The 20,919-nt window shown below is 43.7% G+C and overlaps 1 protein-coding gene across 4 annotated transcripts in view; it reads right to left on the reverse strand.

The window, feature by feature from the left end:
- The window catches only part of prkcaa (protein kinase C, alpha, a), a 446,457-nt gene that overhangs the window by 12,772 nt on the left and 412,766 nt on the right, over nucleotides 1-20,919 (reverse strand). For 2 of the 4 annotated variants that reach the window (XM_043715073.2, XM_088000738.1), the window contains 2 exons: nucleotides 16,631-16,771; nucleotides 12,868-12,897 (listed from right to left, as the gene is read on the reverse strand). In XM_043715073.2, the coding sequence (XP_043571008.2) occupies nucleotides 12,868-12,897; nucleotides 16,631-16,771 (171 nt within the window). The remainder of the gene's footprint in view (nucleotides 1-12,867; nucleotides 12,898-16,630; nucleotides 16,772-20,919) is intronic. The other 2 variants (XM_043715075.2, XM_088000739.1) reach the window with 1 other exon arrangement.

Raw genomic sequence — 20,919 nt, forward strand, 5'->3', positions numbered from 1 at the left:
ACCACAGCATGTGTTTGTGTGCACGCCTATCTGTAAGCATGTGTATGCGCCTGTCTGTGAACATGTGTGAGCATGTGTGTACGCACGCCTGTCTGTGAGCATGTGTGTGTGTGTGCACCTGTGAGCGTGTGTATACGCACGCCTATCTGTGAGCATGTGTGTGTGTGCACCTGCGAGCGTGTGTATGCACGCCTATCTGTGAGCATGTGTGTACGCACGCCTGTCTGTGAGCGTGTGTGTACGCACCTGTGAGTGTGTGTGTACGCACGCCTGTCTGTGAGCGTGTGTGTGTGTGTGCACCTGTGAGCGTGTGTGTACACACGCCTGTCTGTGGGCATGTGTGTGTGTGTGCACCTGTGAGCGCGTGTATATGCACGCCTGTCTGTGTGTGCACCTGAGTGTGTGTGTGCGTGCATGCCTGTCTGTGAGTGTGTGTGTGCACCTGTGAGCGTGTGTGTACGCACACCTGTCTGTGAACATGTGTGTGTGTGTGCACCTGTGAGCGTGTGTGTACGCACGCCTGTCTGTGAGCGTGTGTGTGTGCACCTGTGAGCGTGTGTGTACGCACGCCTGTCTGTGAGCGTGTGTGTACACCTGTGAGCGTGTGTGTACACACGCCTGTCTGTGAGCATATGTGAGCGTGTGTGTACCTGTGAGCGTGTGTGTACGCACGCCTGTCTGTGAGCATGTGTGTGTGCACCTGTGAGCGTGTGTACGCACACCTGTCTATGAGCGTGCGTGTGTGCACCTATCAGCGTGTGTGTACGCATGCCTGTGAGCGTGTGTGTGCGTGCACCTGTGAGCGTGTGTGTACGCATGCTGTCTGTGAGCATGTGTGTGCACCTGTGAGCGTGTGTGTACGCACGCCTGTCTGTGAGCGTATGTGCGTGTGCGAGTACACCTGTCTGTGAGCGTGTGTGTGTATGTGCATCTGTCTGAGTGTGTGTGTGTGTGCGCATGTGTATGTCTGTGAACTATTTTGGTGTTTATACCCAGAGCGGGACAGGAAAGTGTGTGCACCTGTGAGCATGTGTGTACACGCACCTGTCTATGAGCGTGTGTGTGTGTGTGTGTGCACGGTGGCACAGTGGTTAGCACTGCTGCCTCACAGCGCCAGAGACCTGGGTTCAATTCCCGCCTCAGGCAACTCTCTGTGTGGAGTTTGCACATTCTCCCCGTGTCTGCATGGGTTTCCTCCGGCTGCTCCGGTTTCCTCCCACAATCCAAAAATGTGCAGGTTAGGTGAATTGGCCATGCTAAATTGCCCGTAGTGTTAGGTGAAGGGGTAAATGTTGGAGTATGGGTCTGGGTGGTATACGCTTCGGCGGGTCGGTGTGGACTTGTTGGGCCGAAGGGCCTGTTTCCACACTGTAAGTAATCTAATCTAATCTAATCTAATCTAATGTACAAGCATAAGAAAACAGCAGCAAGTGGGGTCAAAGAGGAAACATTTAGTAAAAAGGCAAAATGAATGGCTCTTTACGTAAATGCACTTAGTACTCAGAATAAACCAAATGAATTAACGTCTCAGTTCGAGATTCATGGGAATGATTTTAGTGCCATAATGGATCAAGGAGATCAAAGTTGGGAACTAAATGTTCACCAGTATGTGACGTTTGCAAAGGACATGCAGGAAGGAAAGGCTGATGGGGTTAGGTAACCAGCATATGGTTCAGAATAGCACCAACAGCAACAGGGTCCAGTCAGACTGTCTCTTCTCCTGCTACTAAGACAATGGGAAACCACTATCGAAAAGGAAAACATTGCCCTGGATTTCAATACGATTATGAGCCAAAGACCTATCTTTGGGTGGAATGCTCATCTGTGAAAACGTATTGTATGAAACTTACTATTTCATTGCTAGTAAACATCTCTGCAGGACAGTTTGCTACCAAACAGTTCCTGTGAACACAGACCCATACTTTCCAACTGGGAATAAGCTCTGGCTGAATGGGACTTCAGACCACCATGGAAATGTTCCCCTCAGCAAAGTGCTGCCAAAATGGATCACCACATCTCTTTCAGCTCGACTGTGTGGCAGCACACTGCACTTTCTCACGACTGTGTGAACAAATCCCTTTTTAAGTCTTTAGTGGTTATTCTGCATGTATACTCTGTTGCTCTGGAGTCCCCCTCAAATGGAAAAAAGCCTCTCCACATCTACCCTACCAAACCCTTTCATATTTTAAAAAAGAAAAACTTGAGAGTTTCTTTTCAGTGAGAAAAGTCCCACCCGAGCTTAATCTTTTCCAATATTCTGGAAAAGCAGCCAATTGATGGAATGGCAACTTATCAGATCTTTTTCCAACTGCAGACAGTGCCACAAAACCTCACTGTATGCAAGTTCAGACAAGATTGATGCAAATACATTTTGCATTATACTGATTGCTTTATTAACAGCTCTCTCAACCTTGAAATATGCAAATATTTTGCATATTTTACAAGTGAGCAGGGCCTCAAACTTAGAAGAGAGAGGAATGAAAGTAAAAGATTTAGATTTAATTAGAAATTCAAAAGAACACTGACATTATTGGCAAAGTAGGTAGCTAGGTAGCATATGTGGTTCAATACAAAAGTGAAACTTTGGTCCAAATAACAAGGAGAATTGGTATAAATTAACAGATACTATTCTGAAGAACATGCAGGAGTATAAAGGTCTGGGTGAATATATACATTCATTATGAAAGGTGGCATGACAGGTTGAGAGAGCTGTTAATAAAGCAATCAGTATTTCAGCTTCATTAATAAGGCCACGGATTACAAGAGCAGGGAGATTTATATACGCAAAAATGACTTTGTGTAGGATATGGATTAGACTTCAGTTGGAATATTGTGTACAGTTCAAGGTACCACACTATAGAATGGATGTGAACTCATTACAGAGAGTCAGGACGTGGAGGTACCGATGTTGGACTGGGGTGGACAAAGTCGGAAATCACATGACACCAGGTTCTAGTCCAACAGGTTCATGTGAAATCACAAGCTTTGGAAGAGACACCTGATTAAGGGCTACATTCCAAAAGCTTGTGATTCCAAATAAACCTGTTGGACGATAACCTGGTGGTGTGTGATTTCGGACTTCAATGGACTGTCACAATGCTGGTCTTTTTACAAGGTTACTATGCCCTTGAGTTATTTTTCCCCAGAGGGGGTAATTGGCCAGATTCCAACTTGGCTGGGTTTGAAAGGTTTATTGGGGCCCTTTTAGTTTACACCGAACAGATAATGCTTTAGCAAGAAAACTTTCAAGTCTTTTAAACAAACTGCTGTAATCAAGTGGAAGTGACCAGCTATCTAGCTCCGCAGGTCAGTTCAGTTCGGGCATTAGTTGAGTCAGGGTCATAGTTGAAATTGGAAGTTATCTCCCTCCTCCTGCCCTTCTGACATTGTGACCTGTAAGTTTTTTGTGTCATGTTTACTCTTTGTGCTAAGGGGTGTGCTTATGGGGACTGTTGCAAGTATTTTCGGAACAGCATCATTGAGTCAGGATAGTCTATCGGGTTTTGGATAGGATAAGTTATCCAGTATTCTATTTTCTGTTCTGTGTGTTTCATTCTGTGATTTTGTAAATAGATTCTGTTTGTTGAAAACTTGGCAAACGGATCAGCTGATTCACTTTGGGAATATCCACTATACACTTACTGAAAACAAACAGCAAAGTTACGGTCTGGGCTACCTGCTTAAAAATGTTTTGAAGGGTCGGGCCTGGTCCATAACAGGAGAGACAGCAGAAGAGGGTTGTCAGAATGGTTCCAGGGATAAGAAGCTACACTTATGAGGAAAATTGGAGACGTTGGGGTTGTTTACCACAAAAAAAGTTTTCAAATTCACAAAAAGGGTCTGGACACAATAGATAGGGAGAATCTGTTCCCATCTGGAAAAGGTTGAGAACTAGACAGCACAGGAGCAGGTACAAGACCAGAGAAAGATCTCCACCCAGCATGTAGTTAGGGTGTGAAACGCACTGCCTTAGAATGTGGTGGAGACAGATTTCCACCCAACGAGTAGTTAGGGTCTAAGACACACTGTCTTGGGATGTGGTGGAGACAGATTCAATTGGGGACATTCAAGAAGACATTGTATGGTTATTTCTATTTAAGTAATGTGCAGGGTTATAGGGCAAAGGCAGGAGATGAGGGCCCAATTAAAATGCTTAGAGAGCTGGTGTAGACATGACGGGCCAAATGGCCACCATCTGTACCACAATGATTCTGTGAACCTCTGTGTAAGTCTGAAAGAGTTCTGACAGCTGGGAAGGGTTGTGGTTAATCCTATTCTCAAACTAAACAGGAAGTTGGATTCAAAATTATTGTGAAATGATCTCCTTTAGATGTTGGGAATTGCAACCTGCTCTGTCTTCTGATTCTGTTGGCTTATACCTGCAATGTATTAGGTGTTCCAAACCAACCTTTATAATCTTGTAATACTTCAAGATCTGTTAAATTTTACTTTTACTACCTCAAGAATAAACATTAGTTTGTTTTATGGATGGCAATGTCAAACAGCAGTTATCATAGAGAATCCCTACAGTGTGGAAACAGGCCATTTGGCCCAACAACAACCCTCCGGAGAGTATCCCACCCAGACCTATTCTCCCTACCCTATTACTGTACATCTCCCCTGACTAATACACCTCATCTACACAACCCTGAATACGAGGGGCAATTTCGTACGGCCAATTCACCCTACCCTGCACATCTTTGGACTGTGGGAGGAAACCGGAGCAAACCCACGCAGACACAGGGAGAATGTGCAAACTCCACACAGACTGAGGCTGGAATTGAACCCGGGTCCCTGGCGCTGTGAGGAAGCAGTGCTAATCACTGAGCCACCATTTCATGTTTCTTAAAGGTGCAGAGAATATGAAGCAGTTTGTGAAGAAGTCAGAGGAGGTGCTGAAGGCATAACGAAAGAGCTGGGTTTGGAAGGTGTCTCTGAAGGTGAGGAAAGAGGTAGCAAGATTGAGAGACATAGGGATCTTCCTCAGGCTGTTCTGCAGTGAAAGTACAAAGGGGCAAGAGAGATGAAGGCACGGCCAGCGTTCCGAGTGACACGGGTGTGGATGATGCTCAGTTCTAGGAATTGGAAGTATTAAAACTGTGAAAACAGACTGATGAAGACAATTATGATAAATGGGCAGACAGGACATGGACAGTGAAAGTATGGAAGCTCCTTGGATGCTGCCTGAACTGCTGTGCTCTTCCAGCACCACTGATCCAGAATCTGGTTTCCAGCATCTGCAGTCATTGTTTTTACCTTATGGAAGATTTGAAGCCTGGCTGTACATTATTTGAGGGGAACAAGGGTGTGAGTGGGGGAGCTGACAGCGCCAATGAATCTTGATTATGGATCGGATGCTGAGTTCAATTAGCTTCCTGTAAAGAAAATGACAATTTCTGTGGTTTACTAAATTACGGTTTTGGAGCTGCTGGTTTCGGGTCACAAATGTATTTCAAGCTTGTTTTTTTTTCTCTAAAAGGTACTCATTTGGGACGTACTGAAAGAATGATTTAATGGCAGTTCCACTGATTTCAAACCATTCTACAAACAGTCAAAAGCCAGTGCAATGCCTTTCGAGAGAACAGCTTTCAGCCAAAGAATGGAAGAGAGAAAAAAAAGGAACAAAATGACTAGGCTCTGACAGAGGCTTCAGTTCCCTCAGAAACCCAAGGAAAAAAATGTTGAGGATTATTGCAGGAAGCTGGTGTTTCTGAATGCTCCTCACTGGGTACAATACCCTGTTCTCACTTTCAATCGAAAGATTAGGTGGAGCCTTTTTGTGGGTTGGGCGAGGTGGGTGGGAGTAGGGGCGGACCCTTCATTCAGTAGGGTACTCCAACGTCCAAACCCCAACTGGCTTTCTGCTTCCTCACAAATTCATTTCTGGCTGGGACAGCCCACTGCCAAACGTGGCTCTTAAATGACCAATCCAGGGGTTTGGCCTGTGGTCGCCGTTGGTATGAACCCTGGATTTGGCACAGTAAGGTGCCAACCATGGCAACTCTTCCCCCGCAGGCAGCCTCGGGGGTGGGGTGGGGTGGGGTTCAGGTCTGGGAGTCTGAGCGAGGAACTGGACATCCTGGGGGGTGCAGCACAGACAGCCACTCCTCACTTTGCCTCCTGCCCTCATCTCCCCAACAACCATGACCTGTTGAGAATGCTGACCCCTCTGCATGCATCCCACCATAACGTATTGACTTAAGTCCTGGGTTGCTCCGGGATCTTGTGACTCTGGGGATGGGATGGGGGTGTTCCTCTGTCTACAGCCGCGATATCCTCTGTGGCGCAGCCGAGTGCAGGAGCTGCCTATGTGTCACCAGCAGAGCCTCAGGCATGACCCCTTGCTCCAACGGTCTCAAGTCCAGGCAAACGCCAGCCCCTGATTTGTGAATGGTCTGGTCAACATTCCCTAGAAGAGGGTCAGGGGTGAGGGAGAGCACCGCGTCCCCTCCCCAAAAAAACCAAAAGCTTAAAACTGTTCTGCCTGTTGAAATTCACTTCTCCAAAAGTCAAATATCGTGACAGAAGATGGTAAGAAGAGAATTTGGCGAGGATGTTTTCAAAATGGCACGTCTGGGTTCCAGAATTGAATGGAAGAAAGCAGATTGTTCAGTTCAACAGAATGAATCAATATCTATCTTGAAGCTAAGCAAATGTTCATCATCATCCTCGTGTGTATGGGGATTTGCAAATGGTACAATGTATCAAACCTGAGTTCCAATATGAGAACTAGCAACAGAATCCATAAGGCCTGAGATTATTTCCTTTCTAGGTAAATACTATTTAAATTGTACTGTTTACTCGCTTATGATTGATTGAACTATAAAGTGATCCAGAGTTTATACAGCATTCCATATGTCAAGGTAACAAAGTGAAACAATGTAACTGCATCCTTGCAAACACTGATATAAGATTTGGGAATATGAACACCTTTTTATGTGGGTAATAATCTGTTTAAGTGAGTTCAGGACTTGATTGATGCGGCTGGATGTAATAGGGACAGATTAAGTTTTTATGTGTGAACAAGTTTACTGCAGTTTGGTATTTGAAAATCTCTCATAATTTGCAATCTTGCTGTGGGGCTTCATCCAGTGAAGGAGCATTTCAGAAAACCACCAGGGAGCAGATCCAGTTGCTTTAATAATGTTGAGGCCAATACCCTGGGGTGAACAAAGACCTTGGTGAGATGCCATCTGTTTTGTGCAGAAATGCAAAAGCAAGGCATTTCACTGATCTACCCTTTAGTCTATAGTTCATTCAGTACAGTTCAAAGAAAAAAACATTGTACAGAGACTGAAAAGGAAATGATATTAATGAGTGGGTCCATTGATGTGGTTTTGAGCTTTTGATAGAGGAAATCACAGTGAGGAGACCAGTCTCCTGCCTTTAATGTGTCTCATCTGTAATTTTTTTTTAAAAAAAAGGTAAACTGCTTTTGTGAGGACACTTCAGCAGAATAAATGAAAAATGTGATTGGAGCTTGCAGCAGGGATTTCTGGGTAATTATGTGATGCAGCAGGGATTTCTGGGTAATTATTTGATCAGCAAGAGATCTCTCACTGTCACTACACTGTGCAGCTGTTCCAGCTTTATCCACAATTTCATTTATAACTTTTTGTATTGCTCAGTGAAATATGGGATGTGGGATAAAAATTGCAAGAATTCTTTATTTTCTTGGCATCCACTGACTGTGCCAGTGAGCCTTGTGTTCTCCAGCTTAGGGGTGAGTACGAGCAGCTGGACGAGTGTGTCCAGTTTAATGATGTGATTTCATGACTGCTGCAACCTAAAGGCAGTCACCTTTGTACAAATGTTCAACTTACAAACACATTCCAGGGATGTAATTTTAGATTAGATTACTTACAGTGTGGAAACAGGCCCTTCAGCCCAACAAGTCCACACCGACCCTCCGAAAAGCAACCCACCCAGAGCCATTCCCCTACATTTACCCCTTCACCTAACTTGCACATTTTTTGGACAGTGGGAGGAAACCAGAGCAAACCCACGCAGACACAGGGAGAATGTGTAAACGCCACACAGACAGTTGCCTGAGGTGGGAATTGAACCCAGGTCCCTGGCACTGTGAGGCAGCAGTGCTAACCACTGTGCCACCGTGCCGTAACCATTCTTCGTGTACAGGCAGTCCCTGGGTTCTGATCCTGAGTCAGTTCACAAGTTGATTTGGACACAGGTTGAAACACAATGTGGGATAATCAAAAGCAGCTGTTGGTAACTATAAGAATTGTATGCACGTCAGACCTTTAAAATCGATGTTTCGGGCAAAAGTCCTTCATCAGGAATTCCTGCTCCTCGGATGCTGCCTGACCTGCTGTGTTTTTCCAGCACCACTCTAATCTAGACTCTGATTTCCAGCATCTGCAGCCCTCACTTTTGCCAAGGTCAGCATTTGCCCATCCTTAATTGGCCTTAAACTGATTGGCTCTCCAGGCAATTAGAGTCAATGACATTACTGTGGGTCTGGAGTCACATGTGGGGTAAGGACCGTTCTGGAGTCACTGGTTCAGGACAGCAGATTTCCTTCCCTAAAGGACATTAAAGAGCCCGTCATTTGAGTGTTTTTTTCAACAATCAACAATTGCTTCCTAGTCACCATTGGATTAGCTTTCAATTCCAGATTTTATTCATTGAATTCAAATTTCACCATCTGCCACGTCCTGTTCGTTCTGATGTCAGTTATCGGGAAGTACTAGTCACTATTATTAGGGACTAAGTGGGTGAGTATTTGGACAAATGTGTACTCATTAGACAGAGGTGCGTGTGTACAGAATAAGTAACATCTTTGAGGAAGTAACAAGTGAGGTTGCACTGAAATGTTTGTGGATGCTGTGTGTGAGGGCATCTGATGTGGCTTCACATCCAACTCTTAACAAGACATGGGGACTGGAGCCAATGGCTTGAATAGGGAACTGATGAGGAGGTAGGAGAGTATGTACTAACATTGGCTTGTACTCAAACTGGCCAGATGTGACCACTAACGTCCTCAGCAATCTATTCTGGAACTCTGATATTTCACTGTTTACCAGTGACCTGGACAGAGGGGGTGAGAGTGCCATTTCTCTGAGTTTGTTGACTTGACTGTTGCCATATTGATTAATGAAGATGGGCTGCATGAACAAGGGTTATTCACTTGGATACAGAAGATTGAGGAATGATCTAACTGAAATGTTTAAGATTATTAAAAAGGTTATAGTGTAGATGGAGGGAAAGGACTTTCTCCAGTGGGGACAGAGTCCAAAACAAGATGTAACAATGTTAAAATTGGAGACAGGCCAGTTAGAGACAATGTCAGGAATCATTACTTCACACAAAGTACAACAGGTTCTGGGACAGGATCTGGCTGGTAAGGGAGCTAGATAGGAAGTCACAAACAAACCTAGGGGCCAGGGGTAACACCTTTTGGGGGAAGAGGGGTTGCTGGAGGGCGATGGTGAGGAGACTGTGGGATGCTCAATGGTTGGGGGAGATGGTGGTTGTGTGGTGGGTACGCAGGGGTTGGGGAGTAGGTGGTATTGGGGGAAGGGAGTTGGCAGAGGGAGGTGAGGTGGTGATGGGGTAGGTGGGATTATGGGAGGTTAGTGGTTGGGAGAGATGGTGGTCGTGTGGTGGGTAGGCAAAGGTTGGGGGGGGGAGGTTTGCTGAATTTAGGGAACATGAACCACTGTTGTGGAGGGGAATGGGGGCAGGTTGGGGAGGGCAGGAAAAGCCTGGGCCTTGTTATCCATCATATTCTACATGCCCTTTGCCAGAAGGATATCTAGTGATGGCCTGGGTTTTATAGTCCCCTGTTTCTGGTTCCTTTTATTACTGGCATTTTGTTCTACAGTCCCCCTCACACAAACTGCTTTCTCCAAGATTCAAGCCAAATTAATGAAGCTATCACAGAAGAGTCATGTCTATCCTTCCCAGGTATCCAGTAAAGCTCATTAAAGAATCAGAGAGTCACCTTCCTTCAGTACAACAGTCCCACACTTATCTCTGTGCTGGCTCTCTGTGACAGCAACTCAGCTTGTCCCAGTCCTCCGTTTGTTCCCCATTGCCTGGAAATCTTTTTCTTTCAAGGAATTATCTAATTCCCTTCTGAAAGTCATGATCGCAGCTATCTCCACCACAGTCTGCAGCTGTGTATCTCATATTTTAACCACTTGCTGCACAAAAAGGACTTTCTTCATGTCACCTCAATGTCCTCTGGTCCTTGATCCTTCAGCCAATAGCAACACTTGTTCACTACCTACTCTGATTGGACTCATGGTTTTTGAAAACCTCCATCAAATCTCTCAAACGTCTCTAAAGTGGGAAACCTCAGCTTTGCCAATCTCAGTGAGTGAAATATGGATTGCTAGATTTCTTTCCTTTTTAGAGACATAAAGTCATAGGGATGCACAGCATGGAAATAGACCCTTCTTCCAAGTCGCCCAGATATCCTAACCTAATGTAGTCCCATTTGCCAGCACGTGGACCACGTCTCTCTAAACCCTTCCTATTCATATACCTATCTGGATGCCTTTTAAATGGATGTCGGTTTGCTGGCTGAGCTAGAAGGTTCCTTTCCAGACATTTTGTCACCCTACTAGGTAACATCTTCAGTGGGCGAAGCACTGTACATGTTCCTCTTTCTATTTATATGTTTGAATTTCTTTGGGTTGGTGATGTCATTTCCTATGGTGATGTCATTTCCTGTTCTTTTTCTCAGGGGGTGTTGGATGGGGTCTAACTTGATGTGTTTGTTGATATCGTCTGGAAATGAACCTTCTAGCTCAGTGAGCAAACCTACATCCAGAACCTCAACCTGAGCTACAAATCTTCTCGAAACTCGCTAATGCCTTTTAAATGCTGTAACTGTACCAGTCTCACCACTTCCTCTGGCAGCTCATTCCATACACGCACCAGCCTCTGCATAAGAACATTGCCCCTTAGGTCCCTTTTAAATCTTTCCCCTCTCACCCTAAACCTATACCCTCTAGTTCTGGACTCCCCTCACTGTGGGGAAAAGATCTTGTCTATTTATCCTATCCATGCCCCTTATTTTCTTAGAATTTTCTTTTCCTTTTCTAACTCAGCAACTCTGAAGTCAAATAAAATGTCCAACTGTTCCCCAGCTAACATCAGCTAATTATGTACATACACAGGACCATCTGGACTGTCATCACACAACAAATTAATTTGTTGGCCATCAAGGAAGTGGAACCTTTTAACACAATCTCAGTTTTTCTTCCAATTTCAGTTATGGCATTGCCAAACCAGTACATCAGTGCTTCTGAGATTTGGATTCTTGCTAATGTTGCCTACCGTGAGTAAAAATAAACAATAATAAACTTTAATAGAATCATCCTTGTTTATACCTTAAATGTATATTGTTCGCACTAAAAAATACTCAAGACTAACTCAGCGGAAATCGAATTAATCCTCATATGGTTAAACAGCAAGAAACACACATGCTGCATTGCTTCATTGAATTTTGGATTGAAATTAGTGTAATTAATACAACAAGCGAAGCAGTAGCAATGAGTAAATTCAAACATTTGCAGTTAGGACACAATGAAATGAATTCATCTGAATGGAATTTTTACAGCTAAGAAATTATTTACATTTTAGAAATGTGAATTATGATGCATTTTGTCAAATAACCTGCTGAACTGAAAGAGGAGTGTCCATGTGTAATTTTTTGTCCCTATCCTCCTGTTTCCCAGAGGTGGGATTGTAGGACAAGGAGTTGACACAGAAACTACTCCCCTTCTGCACTTCTCTCTGACTGATTGTCATTAGTTGCTCTGAGAGGCAAGACAGGCTTGAAATGCCTTTCCCCTTCCCTGTGATAAACTGCTCTACCTCCATTTAATAGATATTTGTCCTGAGAACAAAAGGGATCATATAAAGATCAGTTCTATAACTGCAACACCATGCCTTGTTGTACAATGATTGCCCACTAAATGGACAGCTATCATTATAAAGTGCACATTCATGCAATTGGTGGATCAGTTCACGATTTTTAAAGAAGTAATTACTTTAAGTAAGTTTCTGAATGATCATTTTAATTCATATTCTGAGACTCCAGTAGCTATGAGGTGATTAAATCTGGCTCCCTTACTGTGGTAACAGAAAAACTACATAAATGATTACTTTGTTGGGAGCAGAAAACATAAGGAGTGGGAGGAGAAGGAGGCCATTTGGCCCATCAAACATGTCCCACCATTCATGGTTGATCTGTCCTAGGCCTCAACTCCTCCTTATAGCCTTAAAGTCAGTTAGTTATATTATTTCTGTCTCTACATTACATGTTCATTGTCCAGGGCTTGTTATCACTGAGGATGAAGACAGAATTCAAGGCAGCCAGCTCCATAATTACCTCAGATAGTATGGGGATTTAACCTTTTCTGGTGATCACTCCAGCCATCGCACCAACTAAGCTCATCAACACCCAGTTCAAAGTAATGGAAGGTGAAGGATGACAGCTCCAAAACCAACCGTAGCTCAAGCCAAAGTGATTAATTTCCCTCACATTATGGAAAATATAAGGCTATGCATGTTCCTTTTTAGTAAAGAGATAGTGAGATGAAATCATTCAGCAAACATAGCTAAATGATCCTTCAGAGTATTTTAAGACTTGCAGCCCTGTGTTTCTGAGTGTTGTGTTTTGTTGCAGTTTGATCACACACACACACACGTGTTAAATCACCAAGTTAGAACTTGTACTTTGCAAATGTTAAGGAAAGGGAAATAAAGCACACACACAGTTACCCTGTGACCTGAAAGGAGATCACATTGGTGCCAAAACACATCAACACTGTTCTGAAAGCGTTAATGGAGTAAAGCCTTTAGGATGCTTCTTAAATGTGAAGTAAGACTTACATGAGAGATATCTGCGTTGTTTGAAGTGCTCTGTAAAATGAAAACTAACTTGAGATCTGCTCTTTAAAATAAACCCTCTGTTGATACACTGTCTGTCCAGTCTTATGTTGAGATTTTGAATGTTCATCAAACAATAAAGCTACTAATTTCACTGCAAATTAAAATTAGAAAGTCTGTTGTAAAGTGTTTTTAAATACCACTGATAACAAGAACTCATTGCAGGAAATAGTGCTGGGCAAAGGAAGTTGACCATCTGTCACTACGTGGACTGTCAAACCTAAACTCAAGTCTGTTTTGAAATGTTGTTGTGTGATATTTGGCCTCTTTTTCCATGCTGGCCATGATTCAGTGGATAGCAATCTTTCCCAAGTCAGAAGGTTAAGCCTCGACACAAGTCCACAATCAAACCTCGGCTGATACTTCTGTGGTACTAAGGAAGTGCTGCATTGTCTGCTATGCCCATTTAAATACCTTACCCATTTGTTGTGTCATTTCTGAACTAGCTTCTTTGATTTCAACTCCTCATGTAATTTGGAGTCACTGGCAAAGTTGATCCTTTTACAATGAGGCTTTGAATTCAATTCATTTCTACAAACCAGTAACAGCAATGATTCCATTTCTTGCCCTTGGAGTACTCAGTGTTGCCCCTAACCTCAGGATGACTCCATCAACAAAAGCCCATCAATGTTCGACTTTCAACAAGTTCCTTACCGTGGGACTATGGCCATGTTAAACTAATCCTCCTTGTCCCTCTCCACCTGTCAGCAGGATGGATGAGCATACCACTGTTTTCCAAGGTCTTGCCATAGTCGCCCAGGTTCCATTTTAATCTGTCTAATCATGTTGGAAGTGTAAAGGCTTCCTTTCCAATTCTGGACTCTCACACTTTTATCTCTGAGGTCCCTCAGGGATGTATCTGTGTCCTCTCCATCTACATGCTGTCCCATGATGATATCATTCTCAAACACATTGGGTTTTTACATTGATGACTCTCATTCACCACTACCTCTCTGCTGCCTGCCTGACATCCAGTCCAGGATGAACAGAAAGCTCCTGCAATTAAACATTGGGAAGCCTGAGGCCATTGCTGCTGGTCCCTGTTACAAATTCTCTTCCCCAGCCACAGGCTCCGTCCCTCTACATGAGGCAGCAGCTAATCGTTTAGCAGCCTCAGTGTGATATTTCACACATAGTCGGAACAGGAGGAGAGCACACAGGCCCTTGAGCTTGCTCTGCCATTCAATAAGATTATGGCCAATCTGTTCGTATTCCACATTCCTACCTAAGCAACCTCTGACTTGCTTGCCTGATGAGAATCTGTCAGCCTCTATCTTAAAAATATTCAATGTCCCTGCCTCCACTGCTCTCTGATGCAGAGGTCAGCTCCCAAGTCCATCATCATTCGGATGGTGCCCACCTTGGTTACACTGCCTCCATTGGCTCATCTGCTGCTGAAACCCTCACCAAACCCTTTGTTGCAGCCTCGAGAATTGAACACACACTCCTGACTGACTTTGCACACTCTACCCTGGATAAACTGAGGCCATTCTAGACTCTGCTCATACCCTTACTCTCACCAACTCCGGTTTGTCCATTATCCCTGTGGTTAGTAAATCACAATAGCTCCTGAACAGGCAACACCTTGGTTTCAAAGATCCCTTTGTTTTCAAATCCCTCCATGGGCTTCCCCCTCCCTAAGTTTATAATCCACTCTAGCCTCACAATGCTTTAAGATGAGATAAGATTAGATTAGGTTCCCTACCGTGTGGAAACAGGCCCTTCGGCCCAACAAGTCCACACCGACTCTCCGAAGAGTAACCCACCCAGGCCCATTCCCCTATCTTATATTTACTAATGCACCTAACACTATGGGCAATTTAGCATGGCCAAACCACCTGACCTGCGCATCTTTGGATTATGGGAGGAAACTGGAGTACCTGGAGGAAACCCACGCAGACACAGGGAGAAAGTGCAAACGCCACACAGACAGTCGCCCGAGGCAAGAATTGAACCTGGGTCCCTGGCGCTGTGAGGCTGCAGCGCTAACCACTGAGCCACTGTGCCGCCCCAAGATACCGGCATTTATTTAATTCTGGCCTTTGGAAGAACCAGATTTTAATTGCTGGATCATTGGTGATCCTGTCCCCAGCCACCAAGGCCTGAAGCTCTAGAATTCCCTTCCCAAACCTCTCCATCCCGTTTTCCTTCTTTAAGATGCGCCCCACCTCCTTGGCTACTGCCTGGAATGTTGCGTTATGATGGCTTTGAGCCAAGTTTTGCTTTGTAACACTCTTGTGAAATGCCTTGAAATGTTTAGTTATGATAAAGGTGCTACATAAATATAAGTTGTTACTTAACTCGAATCATCACTGCTTTGAGCTCAAACAATTTTGTGTAGAACTTTGCCAAATGGTTTTTGGAAATCTCGAGACACAGTGCAATTAGCTCTTCATCCAGAGTGGTGATCAGCCAGTTACTGTGCATTGAAAAGTGGAGCAGAAAAGCTTAGAATCATTAAAAAAAAACGCAATGTTGCCCGGGGGACTAGCAGGATGTTCCTATGGAGGTGGGTTAAATAACCTTCCTGATCTGGATTTGTTTCATGTCAGAATTGCAGGACCCTGCAAAACTAATACGCTGGAATCATAACTGAAAAGGAAAACAGTTAGCTTGCTTTTGGTGAAGAGTGTCAGACTTGCACCGTTTGCTGCTGAACCACAAATGGAATAAATGCACTGGTCCTTGCTGTGGTCACATAAAGACCTATTGCACAATCTGAGTTTTATGTTCATATGTGTTTATGGTGTCTGAATATATTTGTCATGGATTTTAAATATAGTCAACAGTTTAAGAACTATTCCTCTCTAGTATTATTAGACTTTCACTGAATACAGCTAAATGGGATACGTAGTCTCTCTTTCTCATTTCTTAAGAGAAGCAGGTGGGAGTAATGCAGGGTGACTAACTCTTCAGTTTTCCCTTTCCTTGTGGGAAAACTGCTTGACATCTTGCTAAAGTCAGCATTACCATGGCATCTTGTCATACTGTGAGGCTGTACCATGTTACAGGCATGAGCTTAAACACCACCCACAAATCCTCCACCCTGTCAATCCTTTCTTTTGCAAAAAAAAGAGACATTTAGCAACTTAGTCACTGCATGCAGGAAGGATGAACCCCCTCAAATCCTGCTGACAAGAGATGTACAGCTTCTCTGGATACAGTCAAGATCATCTCATAATCAAAACGAATAAAGAAGTATTTTATTGCTTTAGAAGTGTAGAAATCAGTCTGTTATGATTCAAAAATATTTGACTTCCCTCACATTTCTGTGAGGAACCAGACTGGCTTTATTTTCTACACTGTGATATAAATTCCCACAATATAACACACAATTTGCCACAGGCAAGCATGTCAGTTAGATATATTGGATGCACACTTGCCTTTCCCATCAGTGCTGGGGGCTCTGTGTCTGGGAATAACCTCTAATGTTAGATTATTTCTCTATAACCCTGAAAAGAGCTCCTAAAGGAAACTACTTTCTGAAGAAATTTTAATTCGAAACCCTTAGACAATGTTGAACTGGAGATGGCTGTTTGAAGCCACCTACATAAATTGTGTCTGACCTATATTTTGTTCAGTTCTGCTGTCTCAGCCCAACTATTTCCTGAATCAAAGTGTTGTGTTATAAGCTGCTTCTACACGTGCAGACAGTCTAGATTTCCTAAATGTGACATCAATGTGTCTCTATTTCAGTGACACTCACCACTTTTGGCTTGAATGGAGGCTGTATTTCTCTTTGTTCCAGTTTCTCCCAATCAATTCTCCGGAAGAAAGCATGATCTCGAATATCTCTCTCTCCCTCCGCTCCACAGCCAAGACGCTTTGCTGGATGTTTTGTCATTAGCTGCAAAAGAGATTTTTTTTAAAAGCTTGAGATAAAATAAATCAGGTCACTGAAAATAGCTTGAAAGGTGCGTGCTTTGCAGAATCAGTGGGCTATCCTTCTTGGAAGTTAAAAAGCTGAAACAGCAATTTTTATCATATCATCAAATTCCCCTTTAAGTTGCACACCATTCGGACATACGAATATATCTGATGAAGGAGCGGCGCTCCAAAAGCTAGTGGTTCCAATTAAACCTGTTGGACTATAACCTGGTGTTGTGTGATTTTTAACTTTGTACACTCAGTCCAACACCGGCATCTCCAAGTCATACAAATATATCACAATTCATTATTATTGCTGGGTCATCCCTACAGGGTAGCACGGTGATGGTTCAGTTTGGCAACTCTTTTCAAAGGAGCAAGTGAGGACTGCAGATGCTGAAGATCAGAGGATTTCCCTCCCCTCCCCTATCCAAACGGACCCCACCACCAGGGATATATTTCCCTCCCCTCCCCTATCCAAACGGACCCCACCACCAGGGATATATTTCCCTCCCCTCCCCTATCCAAACGGACCCCACCACCAGGGATATATTTCCCTCCCCTCCCCTATCCAAACGGACCCCACCACCAGGGATATATTTCCCTCCCCTCCCCTATCCAAACGGACCCCACCACTAGGGATATATCTTGTTGGGCCTAATGGCCTGTTCCGCACTGTAGTGATTCTAAGAATTCATTTCCTGTTCTCTCTGCTCTTCCAAATCCCCAGTCAGTTAATTACTACACTTGATGCTCCAATATACTGATGGATTTTGCATTTCCAACAGCCGTGGCCTACATTTGTGGAGACTGTGTTACAGAAAATAAAACAAAAGTCAGAGATCCTGTCTGATGCTGAGAATGTGGCTACAGAATAATGCATAAGGAGAGAATAGAGAAACTGGTTGTTTTTAATTGTCTGATTAAACTCCTTTTCCTTATGGGAAGAATTGTTTCCATCTAGAATCACCTCACACCAAACTTCCACCAGGCAGGAAAGGTTTGACATCATCACGTCAATATTTGAGTTAAAATGTTACAATATATCCTTCGAAGCCGAGAGTATTTACAAGATCTGCTCTGTTAATTTGATGGAAATAAATGCTTTAAGCAATTTGAAAAAATAAACAAATAGCTCAAATAAAAACAAAGGCAGATTGTGAAACCCCTGAAGAGTCAGCTGAGTGTGCCTGAGTGGGTCAGAGATCCACATGGTCAGAGATCCTGTCATGGCTGACTGACATCACATGCGTGTACTATGTCAGTCAGCTTCAATGTTGGCAACGGGCACTCCAAATCAAACAGATCCACAGGGCGACCCTGGCTGCGGTGACAATCAGCCTGTGATATCAGCTGGCCAGGACACACCACAGAAAGCATTTGAGTACGTGCTGCTAACAAGGTGGAACAGCCCACCGCCCGCCCGGGCAGTGTCTGCCCAGTTGGTCTCCCCAGCTGTTGCCCCCGGTCCCACTGCCTCACTGCCTGTCCCTCTCCAGCAGCATCCCCCTGCCTCCCTCTGCTTCAAGCCAGGAGGCTGTTCCCAGAGAGGGGCCAGACCTGCAGTTCTCCCGAACTGACCCCTCCTTGCCTGTCAATACCTTTAGGTCTTAACGTCTCCCAAAATACTTCATAAATCTGACAGAAAGTTAAAAAAAATTATAATTGTTCTTCAAGTCTTTATTTTAGAAAGGATGTGTAATTCTCATTATGTTGACTTCATTGACGGTTAATTATAGCATCAAGCTGCTGTATTTGGCAAATAAAGAAGGTGCCACCTTCAAGTGACACTGTGTAGATAGCAGGATGTGAATACTTTGTTTGTCTGAAATTTCTTTGTCTACTACTTTAATGGATGAGTTGCCCTGTTTATGGGGATGGATTAAAGCTCCACTAAAGCAACATACAAAAGAATTTCCCACGATGCACTGAACATATTTATACGTTGCCACTGCATGGTGTAAGTTCACGTTCGCTGTTTTCCAAAGGCATTTTTTTAAAGTATATCACTGTTATGAAGTTTCAGAGTATGTTATTATGATTTGAGAAATTAGATTCTAAAGTAGGTAAAAACTGATTCTAGTCTTTCAGTGGTTCTTATGGTCAGAAAGTCATTTTGAATAAGTTCAAAAACAGCATTTACAAGTGGTCCCCACAATTTCAGTGTCCCTACAATTTCAGGGATTCAGATTTCAGATAATTGACCAACACGTTCCCTGGGGAGGTAATTGTTAGGACGCAATTTGATTCAGAGACAACTCCTAAACAGCAGACGTGAGGTAATTCCCAGTCTCCGAGCAGTTAGGGATGGGGGGAGTTGCCGAGTTGCCCAGAAATCAGTGAGAAGGCAACAACCCAGAAGAAATATTCAACAAGGCTGTTGAAAACATGAGTTTAGGGAAGCCATGTTAAATAATAAGTGAGCTGAGTTAGCAGTTTGGTTTAAGGATATCGGGGAGAGACATTAGGTAAAGGAAACAACACTAAGTGAATGCACAACAGAAATTTACCAAAAACGAAACTGATTACAGCTGTGCCAAATGAATAAGAAGCTTTAGCAGAAGTCGAGAGTGAGTTTTCACTGAGGTTTGAGTATCTGTAAGGTTATTGCTGGGATAAAAGGGATGAATCTTCCTTTATGATATTTGTAATGAGATTATACAAGAACCAATGAAATAGTTTAATACACTTCTGTTGCTTGTTTCTTTTATGTTCTTTTGCTTAAGAAGTATATTGACGGCCTCTTATCAGCAACTGCCTTCCATGGTAACCAAGACGAGAAATGAAACCTCGAGTGTATGAAGCCAGGTTTCACTCTGGGATTAGGTTTGTTCAGTATTACCATCAGCTGGGGAGATAACAACTGCAAGTTCTTGAACAACATATTCTTGACAAGGCCATACTGCAATTTTAAGCTTTGTTTTCATCTTTATCTGGCAGTGGCAAGTTGTACTCATATCAGGCAGGAAGAGGATTCAAGTTCATAAAATTGGGGACGTGTCACCAACACTGCCATTTTTAATGTGCCAGGCAACACGCGATAAAGATGATTTAAGATGATTAAAATGAAATGGTGATTTAAGTCAGGCTCTGATTGGGACACTGGCTGAAATTTAAACAGTGGCCAGCCAGGTTTCCATTGGCTCTGAAAGCTCAGAGGTTTAAAAAGCTCGAGGGGGAAGCTGTTAGTTTGATGAGGTCAACACCCTATCCAGCACGGGATAAAAACAAATTACTGCAGATGCTGGAATCTGAAACCAAAAGAGAAAATGCTGGAAAATCTCAGCAGGTCTGGCAGCATCTGTAAAGAGAGAAAAAAGCTGACATTTCAAGTCTAAGTGACCCTTTGTCAAAGCTTTGTCAGCCTCCAGCCCCAATGGTTCCCTCTGTATCTACTTCTACACTCATTCTTTCCTTTTGCAAATCCCTCCTCCGCACCAATCCAGACCCTAATTTCTCACTCCCTTCCTTTTGATTCCCACTCACTCACAACTATTGCCCTCACATCCAACAAGCCCCTTCTCCTTCCACATTAATAGAGACCATAGAAAAGTCTCTCTTGTGATGAGCTATTTAGTACTGGCTTTGTTGTCAGGCAATAGAGTTCAGGTCAGGGTCAGGGTTAGGGTTAGGGTTTGTCAGAGATAGGATATGGCTAGGGTTAGCGTTTGTCAGAGATAGGGTCAGGGTTAGGGTTAGGGTTTGTCAGAGATAGGGTCAGGGTTAGGGTTAGGGTTTGTCAGAGATAGGGTCAGGGTTAGGGTTAGGGTTTGTCAGAGATAGGGTCAGGGTTAGGGTTAGGGTTTGTCAGAGATAGGGTCAGGGTTAGGGTTAGCGTTTGTCAGAGATAGGGTCAGGGTTAGGGTTAGCGTTTGTCAGAGATAGGGTCAGGGTTAGGGTTAGGGTTTGTCAGAGATAGGGTCAGGGTTAGGGTTAGCGTTTGTCAGAGATAGGGTCAGGGTTAGGGTTAGGGTTTGTCAGAGATAGGGTCAGGGTTAGAGTTTGTCAGAGGTAGGGTCAGGGTTAGGGTTAGCGTTTGTCAGAGATAGGGTCAGGGTTAGGGTTAGGGTTTGTCAGAGATAGGGTCAGGGTTAGGGTTAGGGTTTGTCAGAGATAGGATATGGCTAG

This window comes from Chiloscyllium plagiosum, unplaced genomic scaffold, assembly GCF_037043375.1.
Source record: "Chiloscyllium plagiosum isolate Xiang-an unplaced genomic scaffold, Cpla_swu_hap1 HiC_scaffold_25, whole genome shotgun sequence".
In the NCBI taxonomy this organism is placed as follows: domain Eukaryota; kingdom Metazoa; phylum Chordata; class Chondrichthyes; order Orectolobiformes; family Hemiscylliidae; genus Chiloscyllium; species Chiloscyllium plagiosum.